Source organism: Ascidia mentula, chromosome 1 (genome assembly GCF_947561715.1).
Source record: "Ascidia mentula chromosome 1, kaAscMent1.1, whole genome shotgun sequence".
In the NCBI taxonomy this organism is placed as follows: Eukaryota; Metazoa; Chordata; class Ascidiacea; order Phlebobranchia; family Ascidiidae; genus Ascidia; species Ascidia mentula.
Genome location: NC_138566.1, coordinates 27,837,506 through 27,860,325, shown reverse-complemented (window position 1 = coordinate 27,860,325; position 22,820 = coordinate 27,837,506). Strand labels below are relative to the sequence as shown.

General features: G+C 37.3%; 5 protein-coding genes and 1 long non-coding RNA gene across 7 annotated transcripts in view; 4 read left to right on the top strand and 2 right to left on the bottom strand.

Annotated features, from left to right (window-relative positions):
- The first annotated feature begins 1,861 nt into the window (after positions 1-1,861).
- LOC145907241 (uncharacterized) lies at positions 1,862-7,111 on the top strand. The gene is made up of 18 exons (XM_082994673.1): positions 1,862-2,564; positions 2,621-2,745; positions 2,804-2,927; positions 2,987-3,025; positions 3,722-3,916; positions 4,026-4,111; positions 4,167-4,219; positions 4,277-4,363; positions 5,124-5,218; positions 5,273-5,343; positions 5,433-5,538; positions 5,712-5,781; positions 5,830-5,885; positions 5,948-6,102; positions 6,155-6,283; positions 6,340-6,400; positions 6,454-6,518; positions 6,617-7,111. The coding sequence occupies exons 1-18, from the start codon at positions 2,457-2,459 to the stop codon at positions 7,011-7,013; spliced, it is 2,022 nt and encodes a 673-aa protein (XP_082850799.1). The 5' UTR covers positions 1,862-2,456; the 3' UTR covers positions 7,014-7,111.
- A 297-nt stretch (positions 7,112-7,408) lies between these two features.
- On the top strand, positions 7,409-9,102 carry LOC145907339 (uncharacterized). Its single transcript, XM_082994764.1, has 3 exons — positions 7,409-7,986; positions 8,043-8,112; positions 8,174-9,102. Exons 1-3 carry the CDS (start codon positions 7,468-7,470, stop codon positions 8,755-8,757), a joined length of 1,173 nt encoding a protein of 390 aa, XP_082850890.1. The 5' UTR covers positions 7,409-7,467; the 3' UTR covers positions 8,758-9,102.
- Positions 9,103-11,331: 2,229 nt separating this feature from the next.
- Positions 11,332-12,139, bottom strand: LOC145907441 (uncharacterized). The gene is made up of 3 exons (XR_014402878.1): positions 12,062-12,139; positions 11,873-12,001; positions 11,332-11,722 (listed from the first exon to the last, which is right to left on the bottom strand). It is a non-coding gene; the product is annotated as an uncharacterized LOC145907441 (long non-coding RNA).
- Positions 12,140-12,296: 157 nt separating this feature from the next.
- Positions 12,297-15,821, top strand: LOC145907314 (dynein axonemal assembly factor 11-like). Its single transcript, XM_082994742.1, has 9 exons — positions 12,297-12,670; positions 12,860-12,945; positions 13,003-13,135; positions 13,234-13,342; positions 13,403-13,500; positions 13,568-13,727; positions 13,877-14,022; positions 15,206-15,392; positions 15,595-15,821. Exons 1-9 carry the CDS (start codon positions 12,502-12,504, stop codon positions 15,788-15,790), a joined length of 1,284 nt encoding a protein of 427 aa, XP_082850868.1. The 5' UTR covers positions 12,297-12,501; the 3' UTR covers positions 15,791-15,821.
- On the bottom strand, positions 15,820-19,400 carry LOC145907401 (uncharacterized). Its single transcript, XM_082994821.1, has 5 exons — positions 19,050-19,400; positions 17,830-18,011; positions 17,286-17,447; positions 16,774-16,884; positions 15,820-16,631 (listed from the first exon to the last, which is right to left on the bottom strand). Exons 1-5 carry the CDS (start codon positions 19,129-19,131, stop codon positions 16,425-16,427), a joined length of 744 nt encoding a protein of 247 aa, XP_082850947.1. The 5' UTR covers positions 19,132-19,400; the 3' UTR covers positions 15,820-16,424.
- A 386-nt stretch (positions 19,401-19,786) lies between these two features.
- LOC145907325 (luc7-like protein 3) overlaps positions 19,787-22,820 on the top strand; it is a 4,231-nt gene continuing 1,197 nt past the window's right edge. For both annotated transcript variants that reach the window (XM_082994756.1, XM_082994751.1), the window contains exons 1-11: positions 19,787-20,032; positions 20,174-20,278; positions 20,662-20,805; positions 20,906-21,094; positions 21,253-21,417; positions 21,654-21,706; positions 21,765-21,842; positions 22,052-22,252; positions 22,449-22,507; positions 22,562-22,618; positions 22,733-22,820. The exon at positions 22,733-22,820 is cut by the window's right edge. In XM_082994756.1, the coding sequence (XP_082850882.1) occupies positions 19,934-20,032; positions 20,174-20,278; positions 20,662-20,805; positions 20,906-21,094; positions 21,253-21,417; positions 21,654-21,706; positions 21,765-21,842; positions 22,052-22,252; positions 22,449-22,507; positions 22,562-22,618; positions 22,733-22,785 (1,203 nt within the window). In that variant the 5' untranslated portion in view covers positions 19,787-19,933 and the 3' untranslated portion in view covers positions 22,786-22,820. The remainder of the gene's footprint in view (positions 20,033-20,173; positions 20,279-20,661; positions 20,806-20,905; positions 21,095-21,252; positions 21,418-21,653; positions 21,707-21,764; positions 21,843-22,051; positions 22,253-22,448; positions 22,508-22,561; positions 22,619-22,732) is intronic.

Below are 22,820 nucleotides of genomic sequence, written 5' to 3'. Positions count from 1 at the left end.
GCGGTATGAACCTTGATCTGTCAAAATTGGTGTCGGTAACAACCGACGGAGCTCCTGCAATGATTGGTAAAAATAAAGGTGCCGTTGCTCTGCTTCAAAAACACTTGGAAGATCTCGGACGCAATGATAAAGTCTCAAAGGTAGGCTGCACTGTTTAATTCACCAGGAGGCATTGTGCGCCAAGACAACAAACTTGAAGAGTGTCATGGACACAGTGGTGAAAGCTGTGGATATGATTTTGTCTCACAAACTGAATCACCGACAGTTTCGCCAGATGTTATTAGAAGCAGAGAATCAATATGGTGATGTCCTGTATTTCTTTTTTTCGTAATCCAGAATGGGTATCTAATCTTGCTTTCCTAGTAGATTTAACGTCACATCTGAACAAATTGAATTTGCAACTTCAGGGGAAAAACAACTGATACATGAGATGTGGAGGCATATACTGGCATTTGAAACAAAACTGCGACTCTGGGAATGTCAAGTGGACAAAGAAAATTATGTTCACTTTCCTATACTGGAGGAGAGCAAACCTAGTAGCAACACTACATTTGTCAGGGATACGAAATTTAATTACTGAATTTTCCTCGCGCTTTTCCGACATTCGTTCTCTACAAAATAAATTCAGGCTATTCAGTACTCCGTTTGATGTGGATGCCAATACCATTCCCGAAAAATTTCAAATGGACCTTATTGAAATGCAATGCAGTGACGAATTGAAGGCAAAATTTCATACAAAGGGCATATATTGCTGCTTGAATTTTACAAAAGATACCTTCTTGAAAGTGATCTTTATCGCAGCTTGACCAACAATGCAAAAGAAATGGCATCGATGTTTGGTAGCTTGTACACATGTGAACAAATGTTTTCAACAATGAAATTCACGAAGAGCAAGCTAAGATCACGCATTTCCAACGCCCATTTAGAAAATGTTCTGGTTCTTGCTTCATCTGACTTGTCACCAGATGTTGAAAAACTTTCACAAGCAAGCAGCATCAAGTGTCGCATTTATGCTGTGTTGTTGAAGTGTGAATACATATATATTTTTTTGTGACACGACCAAGCTGGGTTTGGCGATGATTTTTCGGCGGTAATAATGTTGATTGGGCAGAGGCACAAGTGAAACTTACCAACACTAAAAGGCCAACGTCACAAAAAATCCAAAGATAATAACTACATCAAGACAAATATAATGTGAAAATAAAAAGGAAATCTTGCCAGCCAGTTGCTAGACGGATACGAAAACTACATACAACTGTATGGTTTTTTAAAGAGAAAATATTTGCAACTGTTATCCAATGGGTACTACGAACATTAATTATTTGGATAAACTTCTTTTGTGGGGTGCACGTCGGTACCCTATCCATTGCACGTGAGTACGCCAACGTGCTTTGCAAACCGTCGATCCCTGGGAACGCCAAAGAATATCCAGCCTTAAGGATTTCAGCGGAAATCGTTGTTTACTGATGGTTATGGCATAGCAAACATATCATATTCATATTTGTATATTAATGTAAATATTTTTTTAATTTTTCTATCGTTGGAAAGTTCAGCCCGTGATCAATTTTTGTGTGAAAAAAGTAAGTCGCTGGCTTATAAGATGGCAGAGTTACACGCGGTCAAAGTTTTGTTAACTGGGAATTTTTTTTGTTACCTTTCGCGGCGGGCGCAAAACGTGGAAAAGTCTTTTTTTAAGATGAAGAAGCTCATCTTAAATAGAAGAAAGAACAGCGAGACGGTTGCGATTCATTGTAATTGTAGGCTAGCGGAAATTCATCCGGAATGTTTAGAGCGCCCCATACCGGATGAAGCTAAAATCGAGGACGTGCCTTGGTTTTGCGGAAAATGTTAACGTATCCAGCGGGATATTGTAGTATAAGCTAAGTATAGGCATGTCAATGTAACAAACGTGTAACATATTTTTTAAGTATTTTTTCAGGTTGGTCGCTGGGTTGTTTGTGGCGTATTTGGCTCAAACACCAAGTCATCTGTGTACCTCCTCGTGGTGCGACTGGAAGCAGCTTCGACTGACCAAACACAGAGGCGAATTTGACAAAGAGTGTGTATCAGGTTGTTTGATTGACGGGATTTCAGCGGTTATTGTTTGTGCAACGTTGCATGGCCGAAACCTGTTCGCGGCGGGCGCAAAACGTGGAAAAGTATGGGGGGTTATGGTTAATATTCGTCAAATTTGAGAAGCTTTCCGTTTTTTCTCGCGAAAAAGTTTAATATTTTTAGATAGTATGGACGCCAAAGAATATCTAGCCTGAACGATTTCAGCGGAAATTGATAATGATATTATTTATAACTATAAAGGCACAGGATTTCTAATTTTGCCACAAAAATATTTTTGCCATAGTGATGTTAGCGTATATGTCGTATCTCGTAATTTGTGGTTACGTCCGCAAATCATGTTTGGGTTAAAAATTTAGTGTTGAAAAACCACAAATTTAAATATGATTGAACCCAGTCCTGAACTCATTGAAGGAATCGTTCAGAAGATCAAGACAAATGGAATGTTTGACGAAATGCGAAGAGATTGCCTAGCTGACATTGACACCAAGGTATATCGTAGTCTGTGTTATAACTCTTTTAATTTATCACATATAATATGGTTCAGCCCGCCTTTCAAAATCTCAAGCAAAGAGTTGAGACCTTTGTGAACACACTTTTGTCAAATGAAGTATGGACGCCTTCATTGAACAAGAACCAGCTTCGATCAAAAGTTCGAACATCTGTTGTACAGTGAGTATATACACCTTATTGCATTTTGCAATGAAATGTGATAAAATTGAATTTACAGATCCGGAATGTTAAACACCGGCATTGAACACATCCTCCACCAAGTTGTTGATGCCAAGATGTACACACAATTTCTTCCCAAAATATCTGACTTTATTGCTGAAAACAGAGAAGAATTAAAGAAGGTTTCTTAAAGATAAAATGTTTCTGGTTGGTGGTGAAATAACTATTGTTTTTGTTTCAGGAATTTTTACCTGAACTGGAGAAGAACGAAGCACCTGAGGTTTAACTGATGTGTTCACAAATATATTTTAAATGTTGACAAAAACTAAAACTGCCAAATTTGTACAATACAAAAAAGCTTCGCTCACTTAAATAACACATTTAATGAAAACAATAACAATTTAATAGTCTGTTCTTCTGGCACAATTAAAACATAACTTTTATTATACAATTTTAAATGTTACTAGAACAACTTTGTGTCCACGCTTCTAGTTTTAGAAAACATGTTTTGCTTTTATTAAGCAGCTTCAGTTCAACAAACAAAATAAACAGAAAAGGCATAGTTAAATGCTAAAATTATAAAAACTGGCCGAACAGTAGAAACCTCTGGTGCTAACATACTGGACGGCGCTGATCAGATGTTACGAGTGACCCACTTTTTTAGCATTTAACTATGTCTTTCCTGTGTATTTTGTTTGTAGATCTGAAGAAAATAAAAAGCGAAACATGTTTTCTAAACTAGAAGCGTGGACACAAAGTTGTTTCAGTAACATTTAAAATTGAATTGAAGGTTAACTTGTGTCACGCAAAAGAAGTGTTGCTGGTCAGGTGGATTTCATGAAGTAAAAACATTTTATTGCTTTCAATATATATAACAGAAACATTATACAATCACAATTGTTTGATGTGCATAAATGTTTAAACATGCTTTACAGGATGTTTTTACCAATGTTCATTATCACTGATTTCCCTACAGACAGATGGGGAGGATGTTGCTGGTAAAAAGGATGAGGCTGATGAAGAAGATGAGGCAGAGGTGGAGTTCCCAACAAATCAAGAGGAAAAACTATTAGAATTTCAGCAACAAAATGACCAGGTTGAAGTTACAAAAGATGAATCAGAAATTGGAGCTAAATCAAATTTAAATGTTGATGAGAAAGAGTCTGTCCAGGTATGAAATTAAAAACTTTACTTGAATAATTTGTTGGAATCAATCATTTTTAACATTCAAAGACTAAAACTTGCACTGATATAAAGCAGTAGGAATTTTTTTTCTGCAGGCTCCAGTCATTCCAGAAGGAGCCGCCAACACTCTACGAAATTTAATACAATCGTTAATGGGATCAGGAATACAAAATCTTATCCCGTAAGATCAGAGCTAACGTCTCATAACAATTTAATTAGTTTTTTTTCTTATACAGCACAGACACAACTCATGAAACTCAAGAAGAGTATTCGCAAAATATGCACACAGGTTTGTGTAAAATGTTAATGCAGTTGTTGTAGTTCTGACTTCCTCTGTTGTTTGAAGGGAACTCGCCTTCCATAGACCCAGCCCACATTGAAGCTTTCACCGATGAAAGTGAAACTTCTGATAATGATCCTCTTATAAGCAAAGGTAAAAATCATTGTTATTTTTCTATTTGGGGATTTTATTAAACTTTTCACCTTATGTGTTTATCAGGTTTTTACATTTAGATTTTAAATGCAAACTTTGCGTCAAAATAAAATTGTAAGTTTTGCTTTTTGCCACTTTGAGTGCCAAAATACGTGAATTTAAAAGTGGAAAATAAGCTAAAATATTTGCCATAATAATCGGCTAAATAAATCTTCTTTAGTATTGTATTTGTTTTCTTTTAATAAAATAAAACATATCCAACCCTAGTCACATCCTTGCATCTTTCACATATACCCTTAATTGTTAATGGAGGTGGACATCTGTTTTTGATGACTGGTTTGTTTATCATACTATTTGTAAACACATAGGGAAGGCAGCAGTACAGGGTTTCTTGCTTTTTAACTTTAGCAGTTTTATTATGTTTTATTATATTTTATTTTAATTTATTTTATTCTTGGGTTTATTTACCGTATAGCTTTCTGTGTTTTATTTGCAAATTCGAATTTGCAGAAACTGAGGATGCCCGTCCAGGCGAAATCGATTTTTTACTAATAAATCAGCTGACTCAATTCGAAACTTCTGCTAGTTTCATTGAATTCTTAATACTAAATAGGAGATTAGTGTCGCTGATTAGTAAACAATGCCAACCAGAGGGCTAGATTCGGAAAAAACTAAGGGAACAGTATATATTTGTAAACACTGTATTTAACAAAAAAATATTACGTGTAAACATTGGAATATTTCTGTAAAATTTCGGTAGGTCCAAAAACACCACCAAGTGAGAAAAGTGCTCCGGTATCAGGTGGAAGCAACACAGACACGAAGCACTCACAATTAAATGAATCAGGGAGTGAAGTAGGTCACAATGAGTTTGACTTTAAACCATGAGTTTATTTTCCGTCTTTTAAGGAAAATGTTGAATCAGACCCTGGAAATATTGCCATGCATTCTGATCAACATTCAGAAAAAAGTTATAATGAGTAAGAAATTTGTTTTTAAAGATTAGAGTTTTGTTAAACAAAAAACAAACTTTTTTAAAGTTTCAGTAATCTTTCAATGTGTTTTGTAGGAGTGTAAAATATGAATACAGCAGCCCTGATGGAGGTCAAAGTGTGGATGAATATCATGAAGTTGTTGAAGAACAAACAAAAGTTGACGATGTCTATGAAGAAAACGTAAAATTAAGTTTCCCATCGTTTTATATAACTTAATTAATTTTCTTTCTCTGATTGGCACTCTTTTGCAAAAGACTGACTTTTGTATTGTAAATGGTACACAAGCTTTCGCGAATTTCCTTCGCTTCGTCAGGTGTAAATAAACACAATTAATTAATTTTGTTACTTTCCAGATTGTTGAAATTCAAGGTGAAAATGTTCTTGTCGAGGAATATGTGGTGGAGGAAAACCCTCAAGATGAAGGTGAAGGTTACTTTGTGACATAACAATGAGTAAATCTTTTATTTGTAGAATATGAGGAAGTTGTAATGGTTGAAGAAATTGAAAGTCAACATCTCATAAAAGAGGTTGCTTTATTTGGGGGGGGAGGGCAAGTTTTAACTGGTTTTACAAAGAGATTATCTTGTAGGAATATCCAACAGAACACAAGAAACGTCACAAACGCCACCACCGTAGACGACGTCACAGTAGCACTGAAGACAGCAGCAATGACAGCGGCCAACTTTTATCAAGTCTTGAATCAGATAAAGATGTTGGAAGTGAAGAAGAGAATCAGAGGATCAAGTAAGTTGGTGAGTCATCCGAGTGATTCCAAAACCTTGTTATCTGAAAACAGATCCCGGAAAAAACGAAGAAAGAAAAGAAGCAAAAAACACAAACGTCAGAAGGTGAAACACCGCGACCAATCACCTCATGATTCTGTGTCACGTGACGAACTGCCTGGCTCATCATCAGAATACTTAAGGTTGTCATGGCGACCCGCTTGTGTTGCTATACTTACAATTTAATGTTTTCCAACAGATCGAGTTTATCTCCGCAACGAAGACCGTTTATGACGTCACCGGATGAAAGATCACTTCGGGTAAGTACCGGATGTGAGACTCCCACGGTCAACGGTTAAACCTCTTTTTTTAGTTGGAAGAATTGCGCGGAGTCAAAGTGGAACCGATCTTCCTGCCTCAAATGACGTCACGTTTCAGGTCCGGATTGACGTCATAAGAGACTCTTGCCGTTGTGTTTTGTTTTTAAAATTCCTGTTATTAAATGTTATGTTTACGTTTGTGCGTTGTATGTTCAGGGAACCTTATGCACTTGGTCACCGGGACGCCCCCCATCCTGATATTGATAGAGGTCCACCCCGACCCAGTGATGTGTTCCGACCCCGGTATTCCCCACCTCACCCCTACATGCACCCTCGTTTTCCTCCCCACTCTAGGTTTTCACCCCCATTCCCTTCACGCCCCCCCTTCCATGGTCAAAGTCCCCCCCCACGTCGATACAGCCCAACGTACGATTTCTATAGACCCCCACTTAGACCAGGCTTCGAACCGCCACCGCGATCCCCTCCCCCAAACCGAAGATTTTCTCCTCCCAGACAAGTTGGGAGATACCCGTTTGGCCCGCATGACGACAGGGGCCCTCTTCATGGTTCCAGGGGCCACAGACCATTCACCTCTTGGGGCCCTCTTCCTTAACTGTAACAGCTTGCTTGTTTCATTGTTTAAATTTCAAATCATGTCAAACTTCACAAAACAAGATATTTCAAGGCGCCTTTTTTAAAATACATTATGATCATCGGATTATTGTTGTGGACTTCAACAGTACGCCGCCTATTTGAAAAATGGTGATTGAGAGTGCCTCTGCCAATGTCCAAAGCAACCGCTACATATTATTAATATTATTTTGCTTCACTGTTTCCAAGACGGTAAATTCTTGTAACCGAATGCCGGAATCTGTCATAATTATTTTTCCTCTGCTATGAAGTTTCAGGAAAAGTTTGTGTTAAAATTTGGTAAGATTTTTATGCCCGGAGTTAGTAAGAAGCAGTGAGCCGTGACTGAACTTAACTGATATTCGGTATTTGCAGATTTTCAACACTTATGTTTGTTTGTCTTAATGGTGTATACGTGACTTGGTGAGGTTGTAAACATGTCAGCTATAAATGCCACAATCAACCATTATGCTGAAACGCGCCGGGATTTGTCAAAAGAATTGACGCACCAACCCAAGTCCGGAAAAAAAAATGTTGCATCAAACAAAAGAGCAAAACCTCATTCACTTGGACAGTACAAGTCCCGTCAAAGTTTCGGCAAATACCCATCCACTAAAAGGAACAAACTAAATTGGCCAGAAACGCAATTAAAAAAAAAAAAATCCCATCTGTCTTTCTGCAAAGAATCAAATAAAGGGTTTGAGAAGAATGTTGAGCAAATGATCAAAAAATTTTTGACTTTTGACGAGCAACAAAGTTCATCAGGTTGTGCAAATTTGTGTGCTTTTTGTGGCTTATCAGCAAACTTTATCCCTGGTGTTGGAGATTTGTATGGACCTTACAGGCCAACGTTTACAGATGTTGTTGACCGTTATGATGCAGCATGTGCAAAACTTAATGAAATATCTGGCAAGCTAAAGAGTCACACAAACAGTGCAGAAATGCCTAGCCCAAAAGTGAGTGCTCTGTTTGAATGTCTTTGTAAGATTTAAATGTTTCTACATTTTTCCAGATACAATTTAACAACAATAAATGTTATGTTACAATAAACAGGAAACCAATTTGCCCTATTTCCACAACAGGTAATTGTGTGTTTATAATATTGCTTATGTATACATGAAACTTAATATTTTTCCATTTCAGATGTAGCATCTGTGAAAAGTTTAACCAAGTCTGTCAGTTGTGAATCTGATCACCTGAAACTTCTGCAGATAGTTGACAGTGTTTTGCTGGAGTCTGACAAAAAGCACCGATCATCAAACTCTTTTCGCAAATTCCATATTCCTGGTTTAGATGGTGAAGTTAAATTCACATCGCAGGTGAAACCTGGGCAAAAGTGTGTACCAAAAATTGATTCAATTGTATTTAACGAACCAGCAGTTGAAATTCACCATAGCACAAGAAATTCAGACTTTCCTTCTAATCACCTGGCTGAAAAATTGAAATCGGACTGTACTTCAGTGCATGTTTGCCACAGCTTTGATACAAGTCAGATTTGGGTGCATGCTGAATGTGCTGTGTGGACACCAAACTTGCATTGTGTGGGAGGTCAACTGTTTGGTTTGTTTGATTCTGTCCGCGAGGCTTTGACAAAACATTGTGTAGTGTGCAAACGTGTTGGTGCTTCTCTATCATGCTATGGTTGTAAGAATCGATTTTATCATTATCCGTGTGCTATCACAATGAACCTTACTTTGAATCCTGATACATTCATGGTTCAACTATAGTTAGAACTGTAATGTGGTCACTTTAATTGGGAAATATTTTTTTCACACGTAGCAAAAGTAAACATTTGAATAATTCAAACATTATTTTAGAGTTGGTCACATTATTCATCCACAAGCATTTCAGGCTACTTGTTATTACTGCCAGGTATTTGTGTATTGTCTGCATTATTGAGTGCCATACGCTTATTATATTCAGTACGCCAAGTCTTATCCGTAACAATATTGGGTTATTCCAAGTGTGTTGTTGCCTCATACCTGTCCAGAAAACTTGAATAATCCTTCAGTCTCCATTTGTTTTGTTTTTTCAACTGAATGTTTTAACCTCTGCTGTCAAAGTGATTTTGAAAAAACTCCAATATATAAGCAAAGTGGAGTCAATAATATGATTTCTGTGAGCTGCATACAGATGGCTACTGTTTCGACCTGTAAGGTCTCATCAGTGCAATTCCTTTGATGAGGGTGATTGTATGGTCACCACGAAGTGGAAATCTTTGCCTGGTCGGCAAAATCGTCTACAACAGTCGAACCAATCTGCACTGAATATGATAAAAAATCCTAAGTCGTCTGTCTGTTTCAAGTTTCTACGACATATATATTTCGCCTGTCTGTGCAGGCATCATCGGTATCGCTAAAAAACAACACAACAACGGAGTTAACCAATAGTAATACAAATGTAGAAATACCCCACAAACTGGCAATCACAGATTTAACGATTGCGACTTTAACGAAATGTCGGCTTTGGGTTGTTTGTGGGGACGCTCGATAAAACATAATATCAAAGGAAAAGGGGGGGGGGGGAAACAACAAACTGCAAACGACAGCGGTAAAATGCCGGCGGTGATCTGACTCTACTTCACTGATAATGATTGTCACCATGACAACACAGTTGGTGGAAACTTCGACGATAAGCGGAAGTTTGGTCACCACATAAACCACCACATAAAAGGCAGGTAGCTATATAAATGCCATAGTTTCGACGAGCCAATGTCTGACGGAGTGGAATTGGCCCACTGGGTGTTAATAATTGGTTAGTACTTACAACCATTGATGTGTGGTTGCCGAAATTCCCACAAAGTGCGCAATGGCCGCAAGGCTGTGACAGTCCTGTTTTGTGCGGGTTTTGATCGTCGCAACGAGCGATGCTCCTATACTTTGGTGAGCATACTGCAAGAGAGTGTGTGGGCGCTTGTAAACTACCGTGGTATGTGAATGCAGGATCTTCTCTTTAGGACTTGGTCGGAGTAAGTTTACAAAACTTGTAGCCCATATGTCCAGTACGGATGTGCAGTGGGTGACACTGGGCCAAACCTTTCCTTCCAGTCTTTCGCCAGGTTTAGGACGTCGTTAACCATGTTTTTTGGAAAACTCAATTGTATGACTTTAGCATTGAGGTTTTCCAGGTTGCTATGGTAGTCCTCATCGGATTCATTCAAGCGGCGCAATCTTTTTGCCTCTCCATGTAAAATATCTTTGAAAACCGTCGGAGGGTGGTAAGAATACCCGTCAAGGGAGCAACGGTGCAAAGCAGTGGCCTTAGTGTGGTCAATGGTTCTGAATGCGAACAGAGATCGGGTGAAATAGACGTGTTCTACGTCAAGGAATGCTACGCCGGCATGTCTTGTTGTACGAGTGTTTTATTAAACGTGCGTTCCAAATTATTTTTGCGGAACACGTTGTCAAGCTTATTGCTGACGTGGTTGGCTGTTTCTTCAGTAAAACGAATAAAAATTATTTGAAATCAAACTATCACCAATCTGCACTGATGAGACCTTTAAAGGTCAAAACAGTGGCAATCTGTATCTCAGAGAAATCTCTTAATTTTTTTTATTTTTTACCACAACACCGCGAAATAAACTTTAGACGAAACGCTATTAAGGTTTTTTATATTTTAATGTCCTTCCATAAAAGTGCAGCGTAAACATGAATATTTTCAGTTATTGTTGTATTGTGGCTTTGTACATCGGCGTAACAAAACCGCATAATACGAATGAGTGGTTTTACACAAATGAACTTCATCGTAAAAAAACATACTTGAACATGACGTGGTAGGCTATATTGCCAACAAACCAAAATATTTTCGGAGGCGCAAAAGACCCCATAGTTCGAAAGGAACTTTGGGCCATTAACGCACTCGAATCAATTTGTAGGCCTATGTTTTCCTCTGGCAAAATAAATGGGTGTCGCCAAGCGCACCTTGATAGTTTGTGGCATTCACATGCGGCTTGGGGTTTCGCCTTCTGATATAAAAGCTCATGGAAAATTGAGTCCGCCAACATCACGTATGAAAATTGTCACAGAAACGAACTACAGTTGCACCTGAACCCCCCGAAGGCTGATGGTGCGAAAAAAATTAAGACTTTTTCAATAAGTGTCAACACACCAGAAAAGAGAGGTTAATATGCCAGATATAAAGCTGAAAGTGTTTTCACCACTCCTTTGATATAAATTTATTTTCGAGGTTCGTGCGGCAAAAAAGATATTTTTACGATGATGCAATGGATAAACGAAGTTGTACCATACCCTGAGAACTTCAAGTGCTGGATAACGTAATGGTAGTTCCTCAAACTTTGCCACACACATATTTATTTGACGAAATTCACATTCAAGCATATGGCTCAATATACAGAGGATAAAGAATGGGAAAACAACGTCAAAGGCGACAACTATATTACGACAACTACAATGTCACTTTATTGTTTGCTTTTTCATCATCAAGTTGCCGCTCTTTATGAGCATGGCTGTTTGTTAATGGTAAGGCAAACATTAATTTTACAACCTAAATTACTTTTGGTGTCGACGTTATGTAGGATTAGGAAGCAAATAGATATTAGTGATAGTATTTTCAAAACGATTTGAAATGGCCGCTTTTATTTTTATAGTTTCGCAAAAAATCGGCAAAATCTCATTTTGTCTGAAATTTGCAAAAATCCCGTGAAACGTCTTCCTCTGCAAATGTATTGTATACCTAAAGAAAAGATGATTAATTATTTTGTTTAACCCACTTGGTTTTAAGATTTCAATAATTTAAAAAATATTACATTGCCTACAATAAGTTTCTGTTTGCTAAAACGGTGTTTGAATATGTCGAAACTCAGTAAACACATATATTTATCACTTTTACGCCTTCGTGCTTGCGGGGCTTTGTTTGCTCTTCGACAAAGAAACTTCTTGAATTGTTTGTAGCAAACGTGGTTTCCATTGCAGATATTATTGGCTATTTGCTTGCACCTTCTGCTTTCCACCTCTGCAAAACAACACACAATTCCGTCCACAACACTTTCACAAAAACACTCTATTTACTCACCAACAAACATGGAGTTGACCAACATGAAAATCACAAACAAGCAGATAACTTTCTGTTGCATTTTGTAGGTCAGGCTTGTGCAAATGCGAAGATTTGTTAACCAAACTCGTTTTATAGAAGAAATGCTTCCTCCAGTAAATTTCGGTTCTTCTTCGTCGAAACACGTACTGTCCACACAAACTCTGTTTCGCAACCACCCACGCAACCTCTGCTTGACAACTGTTTTCACTTCTGCTTCGCTTGTAAGGTTGCAAAATTCGCACACCTTGATCTTAAATTTTGAAACTTAATTAGAAATATGGCACTTTTATGAAACACATGAATGCGGAGTGGTTTGCGAAGGGCAATTTCGAATGAGCGCCAAGTAATTCCCCCGAAAATATTTGCATTGTTATTTTGAATCTTGCTTGGGAAAGTTAGAAATTCATCAATTTTCAGCCATGGTTCGCATTTCTGAGGAACTCATTCGAAAGCGCGCAGAACACAATAACAGTGAAATTTTTTCTTTGGAAGAACTTTCTCTTCATCAACAAGATTTGGAGAAAATTGAACACATTGAAAAATGGTGCAGGGAGTTAAAAATACTCTACTTACAAAACAATTTAATAGGTGAGCCTACGTTGCGTATTGAAACTGCAAACTCTTATAACTGAAGTGAGTTTTTAAATTTACAATGTTGAAAAATTGCAATATGAAATATGCCTCTATGAAATAATTTTGCATAAAATTGCACAAAACTAGAGGGTATGCCAGAATTTGTTTAAGTCAAGTTGGAGGCTTCATGTCTTTGTTTTTCAGGCAAAATTGAAAATGTTGGAAGGTTAAAAAAATTGGAATATCTTAACCTGGCACTTAATAACATTGAACTTGTGGAAAACCTTCAGGTGTGGGCTCAGATATTGGTGGTTTTAAGTTTAATTTTAATGTGTTTGGCTTTGCAGAACTGTGAGTCCTTAAAAAAACTTGATTTGACGGTAAATTTTGTTGGGAAATTAACAAGCATTGAAAGTTTAAAAAAGAATATATTTCTTGAAGACTTGTATTTGACGGGGAACCCATGCACGCAATATGAAGGTAATCAAGCTATCACCAGAAAAACATTTAAATCCAGATCAAATAAAAAAAAACTTCACACAAAACAAAATGCGTCACCCATGTTTTTCTGCCATCAGGTTACCAGGAGTTTGTCATTGGGACATTGACCCAATTAAAATGGATTGATGGCCACGAAATTGAAAAGTCTGAGAGGATCAAAGCAACACAAGACATTGAACAACTTCGGTGACCATAAATTAGTTTGGTAAATAATAGCAAAGATTCTGTTTTGTATTTTTTGGTTAGGAAATCCATCAAACAACAAGAGAATGCTTATATAAAAAAAAGAGCGAAGCAAAAAATGGAATCACAAACTCCACCAGCACCTACTTGTGAAAATGAATGTATGATTTATTTGATATTTTTAATGCTAGTCAAGCCATGTTAATTCTAACATTATTTATTTTGCAGCTGATGAATTAAACGTGGAAGAAAAGCAAAAGAATGAAGAAGATTTTTGGAAAGAGAAAGTCGATTACACTCCAGAAACACGGACTTCGATCCAAAATAAACTACGTGAAAACAGAGAGAAGACCAAAGAATCAAAATTTACGGAACCAAAAGCTATTAAGTAATTGTTTTGAAATTTACATATTTAAATCATGATCTTTAATTTATACTAGTTTTAAAACTTGGGTTAAATCCTAGGATTTAAAATGGTTTTGTTCTCCCAATCCAGTTATTTTACTGGAATTCCATTTCAAAGATTGTTGTTTTCAGACAAGAACGCAGACTTTTTAACTTGGATGGAGAACCAATGAATGTGAACCAATCTAAAGTTGAGTTTAAGCTTACAGAGAGTGAAGATGACCAGTCGATAATACTAGATATGGCATGTTGGAAATACCTTGACACCTCTTTAATTGGTAAGCAACATGTTGTCAAGCATGTATTCTCTTTACTAATAAAGCTCACTCAACAATGTAGCAAGTATCCTCCAACCAAGGTTGTGGTGCTGTGCTTACTTAGATGATTTTTAACAGTAGTATCTTGGAATAAATAGAAATATGCTTAGTTTTTCTCATATAAATGTGTTTTATTTGATCTACATTGTTGCGCAATTGCCTTTTTATCTATCAGCTTGAATCATCAAGTTATATAAGAGAAGACCTTAAGTCATTTGTCTGTCTGTTCAAAACTAAATCAGATCCAAGTCTTTGTTCTCCAGAAGACTGTCCGAAGATTTCTATGCATGTTTTCTATCAACTTGAATCAAAAATAGATTTTTAATCTAAAATCCTCCAGCGACTTAATTGTTGACAAACCTTCTATGGATCCACATCTTACACTGGCAGTGGTTTCTTATTAAAGCACTTCTGTGGAGCAACCGCATTTATATTAACTTCTGTTTCTACTGCTGAGCTTTCCTTGCATAGGCGTATCCAGGATTTTTTTAAAGGGGGATCCAAATTTTTTTGGGAATTCCCCGATTTTCAGGTGTAAACTAAGGTTAATTGTGGGCGAGAATCGCAAAATCCGAACGCCCGTGTTCGCGCAAATCGTCACATAAACGGTGGCTTCCTGGCTTGCGCAATTGTGGAACACTCGATGCAAGTTTTTTTCGGTGGTGCTTGCGCCGTAGTTTTATTACTACCACTTTCAAACCATTTACAAGAAAGGCTTGAATATATTTGTAACCAAAAGGGATCAAACGTGGGCTTACGTTATTAAGAAAACATACAAATAAAAACTATTTTCCAAGCAGTAGCCTTATATTCCTCTTTGCACCTATGCGAGCGCTAACAGTTGTTTTCAACATGCGTAATATTGGCAACGTGTTTAACAACTGAACTAATTGATTTTCACGCAAATAAAACCCTTGCCATTACAACAACGTGACCACTAAAAAACGACGTTTCTTCCTTAGACTGACGAAAAAATGACACTTGTTTCGAAACAATGCAACATGTTTGGTAACAATGCTCCCTGTTTGGAACAATGGCGAGTGCAAGCACGATGCGTTTTTTTGGTCAAAGTTGAAAAAAACTCGGACCCCCCTGGATACGCCCGTGGTTTCTTGTAATATTCCTGCACTTTTTTATTCAACAGATGTTGATGTCCAGCCGTGGTACATCCGGGTAACAATGAAAGAATCCATCCTTCAGTTGGTTTTGATGGACGAAGTGAAAGTGGATGCAAGCTCAGCAAGGCGATCGCAAGCTACCGGCCATCTAATAGTTACAATGCCAAAGTTGACTCCACCCCCTGTACCAGCAACTCATCCGGTCGCAAAGAGGTAGGCGTGATATTTGACAACTCACCACCTGTTGCTTTGTTCGTTACTTTTTGGTATGTTTTCCCCTATAATTAACCTCTTGAGTTGTTGCGGTAACATGCACCAATGTTTAATTTGTTGAGTAGGAGGCGGACAATGGCTCACTGCCCACGCTTACAGGTCTAGTTCCCTTAGCTACCGATTGACGTAATTTCCATTTCAGCGAAAAGGGAGGTTTGCCAAACGGGAAGTCTACAACCACAAGGGAATTTCTGGAAGTGAAACAGGTTGAAACTGTCAGAAACAAACTTGAAAATATCACAAGGAACTTTCAACAATCTTCGGGTAAAATGGAGAAAGGTTGTCGGAAAAACTCACACGATTTCATCGACGATCCGAAAGTTCCGCCCTTGATTTAACATCACTGTGACAAATACATTATTTTGTTTACTGGTTGCTCTTTTTCTGCTAGTGACGACATGATGACGTCACAGTGACATCATCCTCATTATTTCAATTCCAGCTTGAGATTGTTTTGGCAACCCGAACTCCACATGAGAAAACTTATCAATTTATTAACATCAAATATTCACAACATTTTACCCGAGTTCATCCATTTCAAATCTAATTTGAAACAAATTATTTATCGTAATTTCTGACGTGAGGTATTCAAAACAGGGGATTTCCCAATGAATTGTGTTGCATATCTTGGTCAACCAAACAATTGGGACGAGGTTAAAACTATTAAACATCAGCATTAGAGTTGAATCTCTAATATCGCATTTCGATTGGGAGCAAATTGCTTCCTATAAAATTATTTCATGATTTTTTTTATGAAAACGACGAATGGCAAAAACCCTTGTTGGTTTACACGTAAAAAGAACACAATTTTTGGCAACATTAATTTTAAAAAAAGAATAAAAATTGAAAGAGCACGATTTTAAAGCTCATAAATTATCATGGAAAATACTAATTTATGCCTGATTTTAGATCTTCACGTCATGTGAATTTGTAATACGTTATTAGATTATCACAAGGGCGCCACCAGGCGAGTCATGTAAGAAGAAGGGCAACAAAAATAAGAAATAGGATGAAGAGGAATGAAATGATAAATTTAATTTCTTTTATCATTTTCTTGGCTATCCACGTCTGTTGCATCATCCTGTCCGCAACATTTAGTCGATCATCAGCTTGGTTCTCGCATGGAAACGACGCCAAAGGGATTTCCTTTCCAAGAAATTTGCAGAGAGGTTCCCAACCCTATAACAATATTTGATTTGTTGATTATTTGTGACATTCAAAAACCATGTGACGTAGATAATAACTACGAGGGAAGTTTATTGTAGGAAACGATATATTTTATGGCAATACCCAATTTTTGCGTCAGATCACATCCACCTACCTGCTCTACGTTAAATTCAAGAAGTTGAGATTTTGGAACAACAGCTCGAACGTAAGTATTGTGACGTTTAAAAAATTTTTTCCACAAAATTTCATGGGGATGGACATCGCCCTTAAAATAAAAGTGAATTTTTATTAGAATTTTACTCCAAGGCATTTTATTATATGGTCTAGAATTACGTTCTCAAGGACGCAATTATCATCACGGAAAGATTGCAACTCTGTTTTTCACATAAAGACAATCATACACATTTGACAATCAGGGTCATATCACCGGACAGTGTCGGGCACCACAGCCTGTATAGTCAGTCTTATAAGATTTTCACTCTGGTTCATGTGTTAACTTTCTTAAAACATGATCAATTTTAAACAGAAATTCGGATTTGAAACATCTGTTGATTCATGGTTGAAGACTTCTGTCTTCGTTCCTTTTAAATATTTGGTTCCTTTTAAACATGCGCCATCAACAGTTCCTAGCGAATCAAAAACTAAACTAGAACATTTGTATCTTACCAATGTGACGATTGAGAGGTTGTAATACCACTTCAACAACCTTCTCAAAGTTGGAGAAAAATAATAGAATGGACGCAGCATGTTGTAATCGCTTAAAGCTCTTGCAATCATTTTCTCGTAACTTTCGAACCAATCGTTTGGATCCCTCACCATTAGCACCACCTACGTCACCAAAATTGATTTTGAATGTAACAAATATGACGTTTTTGCATCTGTATGTTTCGGCAACATTCAGTGCTTTGGAATGTCTAATATAATTTTATTTGTTGCAAAATGTCAAAATATTTAAATCGTATCGATCGCCTCCAGGTTTTGCGCAAGTTTACGTTCGAAATTGGAGGCATATCGAACAAGGTCAATTAAAGGTCACGAAACATTGCGTGCTTTCTGGTTGGCTGTAAGATTGGCATCTGATTTGCTCCAGGGTGTTTACACTTTCATTGCGAAGGAAGCTATCAGGTTTGTTTGAGAACGCTAATTTCTACACAAATATTTAACTGTGCCTCAAGCTTGATGTGGTTATCCTAGAAGCGACAAATGATACCTTGGCATCTGGCCATCTCTGTAGGAACTCATCGAAAAAATAGGAATGTGGGAGATCAACCACAGCTTCTACACCTTTGGAATAAACACGATCAAGTAATCTGTCAAGGTTTGGGACAGAACCTTCCCATACAGCCTCCCATTCTTCAAACCCATATTCGATTGCTTCTTCTACGTCATACACTGCAAACAATACCAGTTGTGAGTAACAAAGTATGAAGGTACCATTGGCACTGACACTACATAAAAGGGAATAAAAATGCATTTGCTCTTCCCAAAGTAAAAAGTTTGACATTTAATTGTTTTGTGACCTTGAAAAGATAGAGTACTTGGAACGACTGGAATGCCTTCAAAGTTGACTGAACGTGGAAATAATATTATAAGCTCGTTCAAAAGAAACTGTCTTGAGTAGTAAGGTTTTTGTTAGGCGGCCTATCATGCTTCATCGGGTGTGCGAAAAGGGGTAACTTGAAGCGTGGAAAGAAACGGCAAAACCTTTGTTGCACTACTTCCAACTAGAAGTCTAGTTTTGTTGCTAACGTGGCAAAAATAAACGAATTTTTAAATTCTCGAGTCCTTAAACGTTATGGAATATCGTTTGTAAAGCAAACTTTCATTTATCTCAGATACCACTTTCAACCGTGGTTTGCGTCAAGTTCAACCCAAGCAAATTATTGGCGGACGTAATAAGCTTGCTGTTGTTGCCACACAAAAGATCAGTTTGCTGAGGGGTTCGTTGCAATCTTCCAGCAATGACTTGCAATTAAAGTTAAATTTGTCAACCCTGGAAACGCCCAATCCAGGAAACAGGCGGCTTGTGTGGCGTTAGTCATTGGTGGGAAGACCGCATTTGTGGAAATGCTCGAATATTGTCGGAGTTTTGACATCCTGTAGTATAAATTTCAACACCCCGCACCAAACTTCCCCAATGTTTACATCGGATTTATTACATAGCTGCGGCTAAAACAAATAAAAGTCTACCGTTTTTCGTTTGACATATTATCGTTTTGCTAGAACCCGAGGCTTTGCCGGGCTTTAAAACACTTCTTGTAAGCGTGAAGCAATGAATACTACTGTACCAAAGCATACCCAAAAGTTTGTATGTTAATCCTCAGTCACATTCTACGTTAATTACAACAAGCGCCTAAGGCAACACAAATCGCAATTCGTCTTCAAATTTATGAAAAGGATAGAAAAGCACGAAGCCCGAAGCCTACCTACCTTTATCATAACCTAGAAGTCTCAGAGCGGCAGCGATTGATTTGGTTCCAGTCTTGGCCGCGCCAGCGCAAATCACCTTCATACCTGCTTAACACATCTGTCTACCACAGCATTCAATTAAAACCTTGCCCGCTTCTCCTAAGCTTTGTTTGACAAAAAACGCGCCGCGCAATTTCATTGTTACGACACTGAATCTCACAGAACGAAGTTAAACGCTCGCGATCCGCTGTTTTTTCAGTGCGAAGTCATGACCGTTCCGCCGCATACTACTGACAAGAAAAGTTGTGTCTGGTCAACTTCAGGATTTCTAACTAGTCGTCCCGTACTATGTAAACACCGATAAACTACAGGCCGTTGAACCTCAGTTGCCCAGTGTGACACAGTTAGTTTCATGTTTTTAAAAATCTTGGTGCTTGTGATTTACCCAGTTTGTAGGTGGCAGAAGATGATCCATTTTTACATTTAACGCAATTATAAAAACAAGTAAGAGTACAATTATATTTCAGACAGATACCAGTTTGTCTGGATTATTAGTTCTGGTATTGCAGAAATGTTTTTAGATTTACGAAGCATATATTCATTCCCCTTTTTGTTACAAGCGGAAAATAAAATTTGGCAAAGAAAAGTTTTCCTTGGGGAAACACTGAACACGAATTCTGCAGGATTATTCTTTTAATTCATATTTTAAAAAAGATAACATTTATAAATTAAACCAGTAGTTTTTTTGTTGGTTATTTTTTTTGTGAAATATAAATCCCCCTCACAAGATATAGTTGTGTTTTAAAAATATTTTATGAAACATTTCCAAGGTAAATGGCAAGTTGGCAACCCAGGAATTGATCAACGAACGTGCAAGGTTGCGATACTGAAGGAAATTTGTAATAATGACGGCTTTATCAGCAATGCTAGATGAGTTAATGGGGAAAAATCGGAATGCAGCCCCGGACGAGAAAGTTAATGATCTACATTGGAGCGATGAAGATGTACGTGGATGGTATTTGTTGCTGGTATAACATGCTAAAAAGCGCAGTCTGTAGCTGAATCATTGAATGATATATTGTTAATAGCAGCTTTGTATTTTCCATGTATAACTTGACTAACTTTGATTACTTTTCCTGTCTTAGGTCTGCAAGCATTTTCTATGTGGATTTTGCCCAGCGGAATTGTTCACAAATACAAGGTCAGATCTTGGAGGTTGTACAAAGTTGCATGATGAGAGAACAAAAAAGGTTATTGATAGTACATTTCATTTTTTATGTAATCACCACTACTGCATTTGTACTGTAATCACCAAAGAATTCTTTTTGGGTGAACGCCCTAATAGACATCTTTTTTTTATTTTTTGAAGTTTGTTCCTTGTTTGGTTTATTATGTAAGAGTTTGTGTTAACTTTACTCAACAGTAGAAAATTCCATTACAGTTTGGCACACACTGCTGTATTAGTGTCACAGACTATTTAAAAAGCTTAGGCTATGGCCAGTCTGCAGAGTATGGCAGGTGCACGCCCACGATTTTAACTTCAGACGAAGTTTTTTTAGATATATATGGTCTTAAAATTTGTAATGTTGTCGTGTTTGTGTTTAACTTTTGATTTATTTGAATGAATTATCAGAAATATGAATCAAGCAACCGTTACATGAAGATGGGGTATGAAGAGGATTTCCTTTGCTTTTTACAAAACTGTTGGCAAGATGTAGAAAGAAGAATTAGAAGAAATCATCAAAGACTTCAACTGACCGAGGAGAAAAATCAAAAAGTGAATAAAGATATTTACCTTTAATGTTGTTTCCACGAACAAATAAATTTATTGAGTAATTCCATTATGAAACGTTGTCATCTTAATATATGTGTTTTAGCAACAAGTTCATTCAAACAATTCTGAACTTGATGAGAAGATATCAGTTTTGAACACTCGTATCACCGAGATGTTGGATAATATAGAGAAGCTTGGCAGTGAAGGCGAAGTTGAACAAGCCCAGTCTATCATGAAGTTGTGTGAACAACTTAAGGATGAAAGGGAACAACTTCAAGCACAGAAAGGAGGGGTAAGAGACTCACCCAGGAGTCACAAACTCAAAGATTTTTAATTGGGTCCTTAGTTTTAAAATGATATATTCGCTTAAAATTAAGAAACTACTTGTATCACAAACTATTTCTGTTTTTATTTTTCATACACGGCTAAAAACAATGTTTGGTTTTGTAGCAACTCTTGGACACATTTTCTGTGCAAGAGAAACAAATGGAGGTGTGCGAGGTTTGTGGTGCGTTCCTGATCGTCGGGGACGCACAATCACGCGTTGATGATCATTTGATGGGAAAACAGCATATGGGTTATGCTAAAATCAAATCAACTATTGCTGAAATGAAGGTTGATTGCTTGGGTTGGGTTAGGGTTGAGATGTCAGAGATTTTTTATAAATATTATAATTGGTAACAAATATTTATTGCCTGTTTTCTGGTACATACATTTTCCTAATTGGTTTTATCTAAATATTGTAAAGATTCCTGTGGCAACCAAGATGTTGGTGGCAACTCTGCTCCTGGTTTATGTGGCAAAGATATTGTTTACTGACAAACGCAGTAAAAATTGCAAATTTTTTGCAGGACAAGTTGACAAAAGCTTCGGAAAAACACAGAGAAGAGAGGAGACAAAACAGGTCGGTTGCGACGTAATTTTACTCATAATTATCATCACAAAACAATCTTTTTCATCAGGGATGATGGAAAGGAAGTATCAAGTCGCGAAAGATCATCACATGATCGTGGCAGCAGATCACATGATCGTGATGCAAGGTGAGTTGTGCATTCATTCAGGGGAACGTAATGAAGTCACATATCATGTTTTAATACTTCAGGTAATAAATCACATTTTCTACTATGTAAATATATTGCTTAACTATCCCACAAAAAACATGTGTTGACAATTTTATGGCATCAATGATGTTTACTGCTGCAACACTCTGTGGTGGTGGTGGTGAACGTTGTATTCCCGATCATTTCAGAGTCGATCGCTCACGTGAAATTGATAGGAAGAGGTCTCTTGATCACAAAAGTGACAGAGACCGAGGCTCCCGTGACAGAAGAAGTGAAACAAAAGGCACACGTGAGCGAAGAAGATCCCGTGACCGTGATCATAAAAGTTCTTCTGATCGTGATAGAAGTCGTCATGATCATAAGGAATCAAGCAAGCGGAACAAAGAGAGGCAAAAATATTTAATAATTAATTTAATTTTTAGGCCATCTGTAAAGTAAATGTTTTTATGAACAAGACAGGCGTGCAAAGTTCATCTTGTTTGAAAAATCTGCATCCCAATCTCATTTAGTAGTTATCTGGCTCTGATATTGTTTTGTCTGGCAATTATTTTGCACTAAGTAAATCGTAATGTTGAACTCTTACAGATCTAGGAGTCGAGAAAGGAAAAGGTCAAGAAAAAGTGAAGACCATGATAAGAAGAGAGGTAAATATTTAGATTTTAATATTTCTATCCAATGTGATTTTCCATTTGCAACAGAAAGTCGAAGGAGATCATCAGAGAGACAAAAGTCAGATGAAAAAAAGGAACACAAAGGTGAGATTAAACTGGAAATAAATGATCAGGAAAATTGGGATCATTTTGTTCATTGCACAAAAGTTGCATAAAATGTCAGATTTTGCACGAAGTGGATCCATTATGTTTCCCCAGAACAAACGAATTCAAGCATAACTGCAACAACAGAAGTTGCTGGTGACGACTGATCAAGTGAATTTACTGAGGTGACAGGATTGTGTAT

Coding starts and splice junctions, on each gene's coding strand:
- LOC145907339 (XM_082994764.1), top strand. CDS start 7,468: ATGTCAGCTATAAATGCCACAATCAACCATTATGCTGAAACGCGCCGG. Junction 7,987..8,042: donor CAGAAATGCCTAGCCCAAAA/GTGAGTGCTCTG, acceptor ACATTTTTCCAG/ATACAATTTAACAACAATAA. Junction 8,113..8,173: donor TTGCCCTATTTCCACAACAG/GTAATTGTGTGT, acceptor TTTCCATTTCAG/ATGTAGCATCTGTGAAAAGT.
- LOC145907241 (XM_082994673.1), top strand. CDS start 2,457: ATGATTGAACCCAGTCCTGAACTCATTGAAGGAATCGTTCAGAAGATC. Junction 4,220..4,276: donor TTCGCAAAATATGCACACAG/GTTTGTGTAAAA, acceptor TGTTGTTTGAAG/GGAACTCGCCTTCCATAGAC. Junction 5,782..5,829: donor GGAAAACCCTCAAGATGAAG/GTGAAGGTTACT, acceptor TTTTATTTGTAG/AATATGAGGAAGTTGTAATG.
- LOC145907314 (XM_082994742.1), top strand. CDS start 12,502: ATGGTTCGCATTTCTGAGGAACTCATTCGAAAGCGCGCAGAACACAAT. Junction 12,671..12,859: donor CTTACAAAACAATTTAATAG/GTGAGCCTACGT, acceptor TTTGTTTTTCAG/GCAAAATTGAAAATGTTGGA. Junction 15,393..15,594: donor ACTCATCCGGTCGCAAAGAG/GTAGGCGTGATA, acceptor TTTCCATTTCAG/CGAAAAGGGAGGTTTGCCAA.
- LOC145907401 (XM_082994821.1), bottom strand. CDS start 19,131: ATGAAGGTGATTTGCGCTGGCGCGGCCAAGACTGGAACCAAATCAATC. Junction 17,448..17,829: donor AGAGATGGCCAGATGCCAAG/GTATCATTTGTC, acceptor TTGGTGACGTAG/GTGGTGCTAATGGTGAGGGA. Junction 16,632..16,773: donor TTGAATTTAACGTAGAGCAG/GTAGGTGGATGT, acceptor ATATTGTTATAG/GGTTGGGAACCTCTCTGCAA.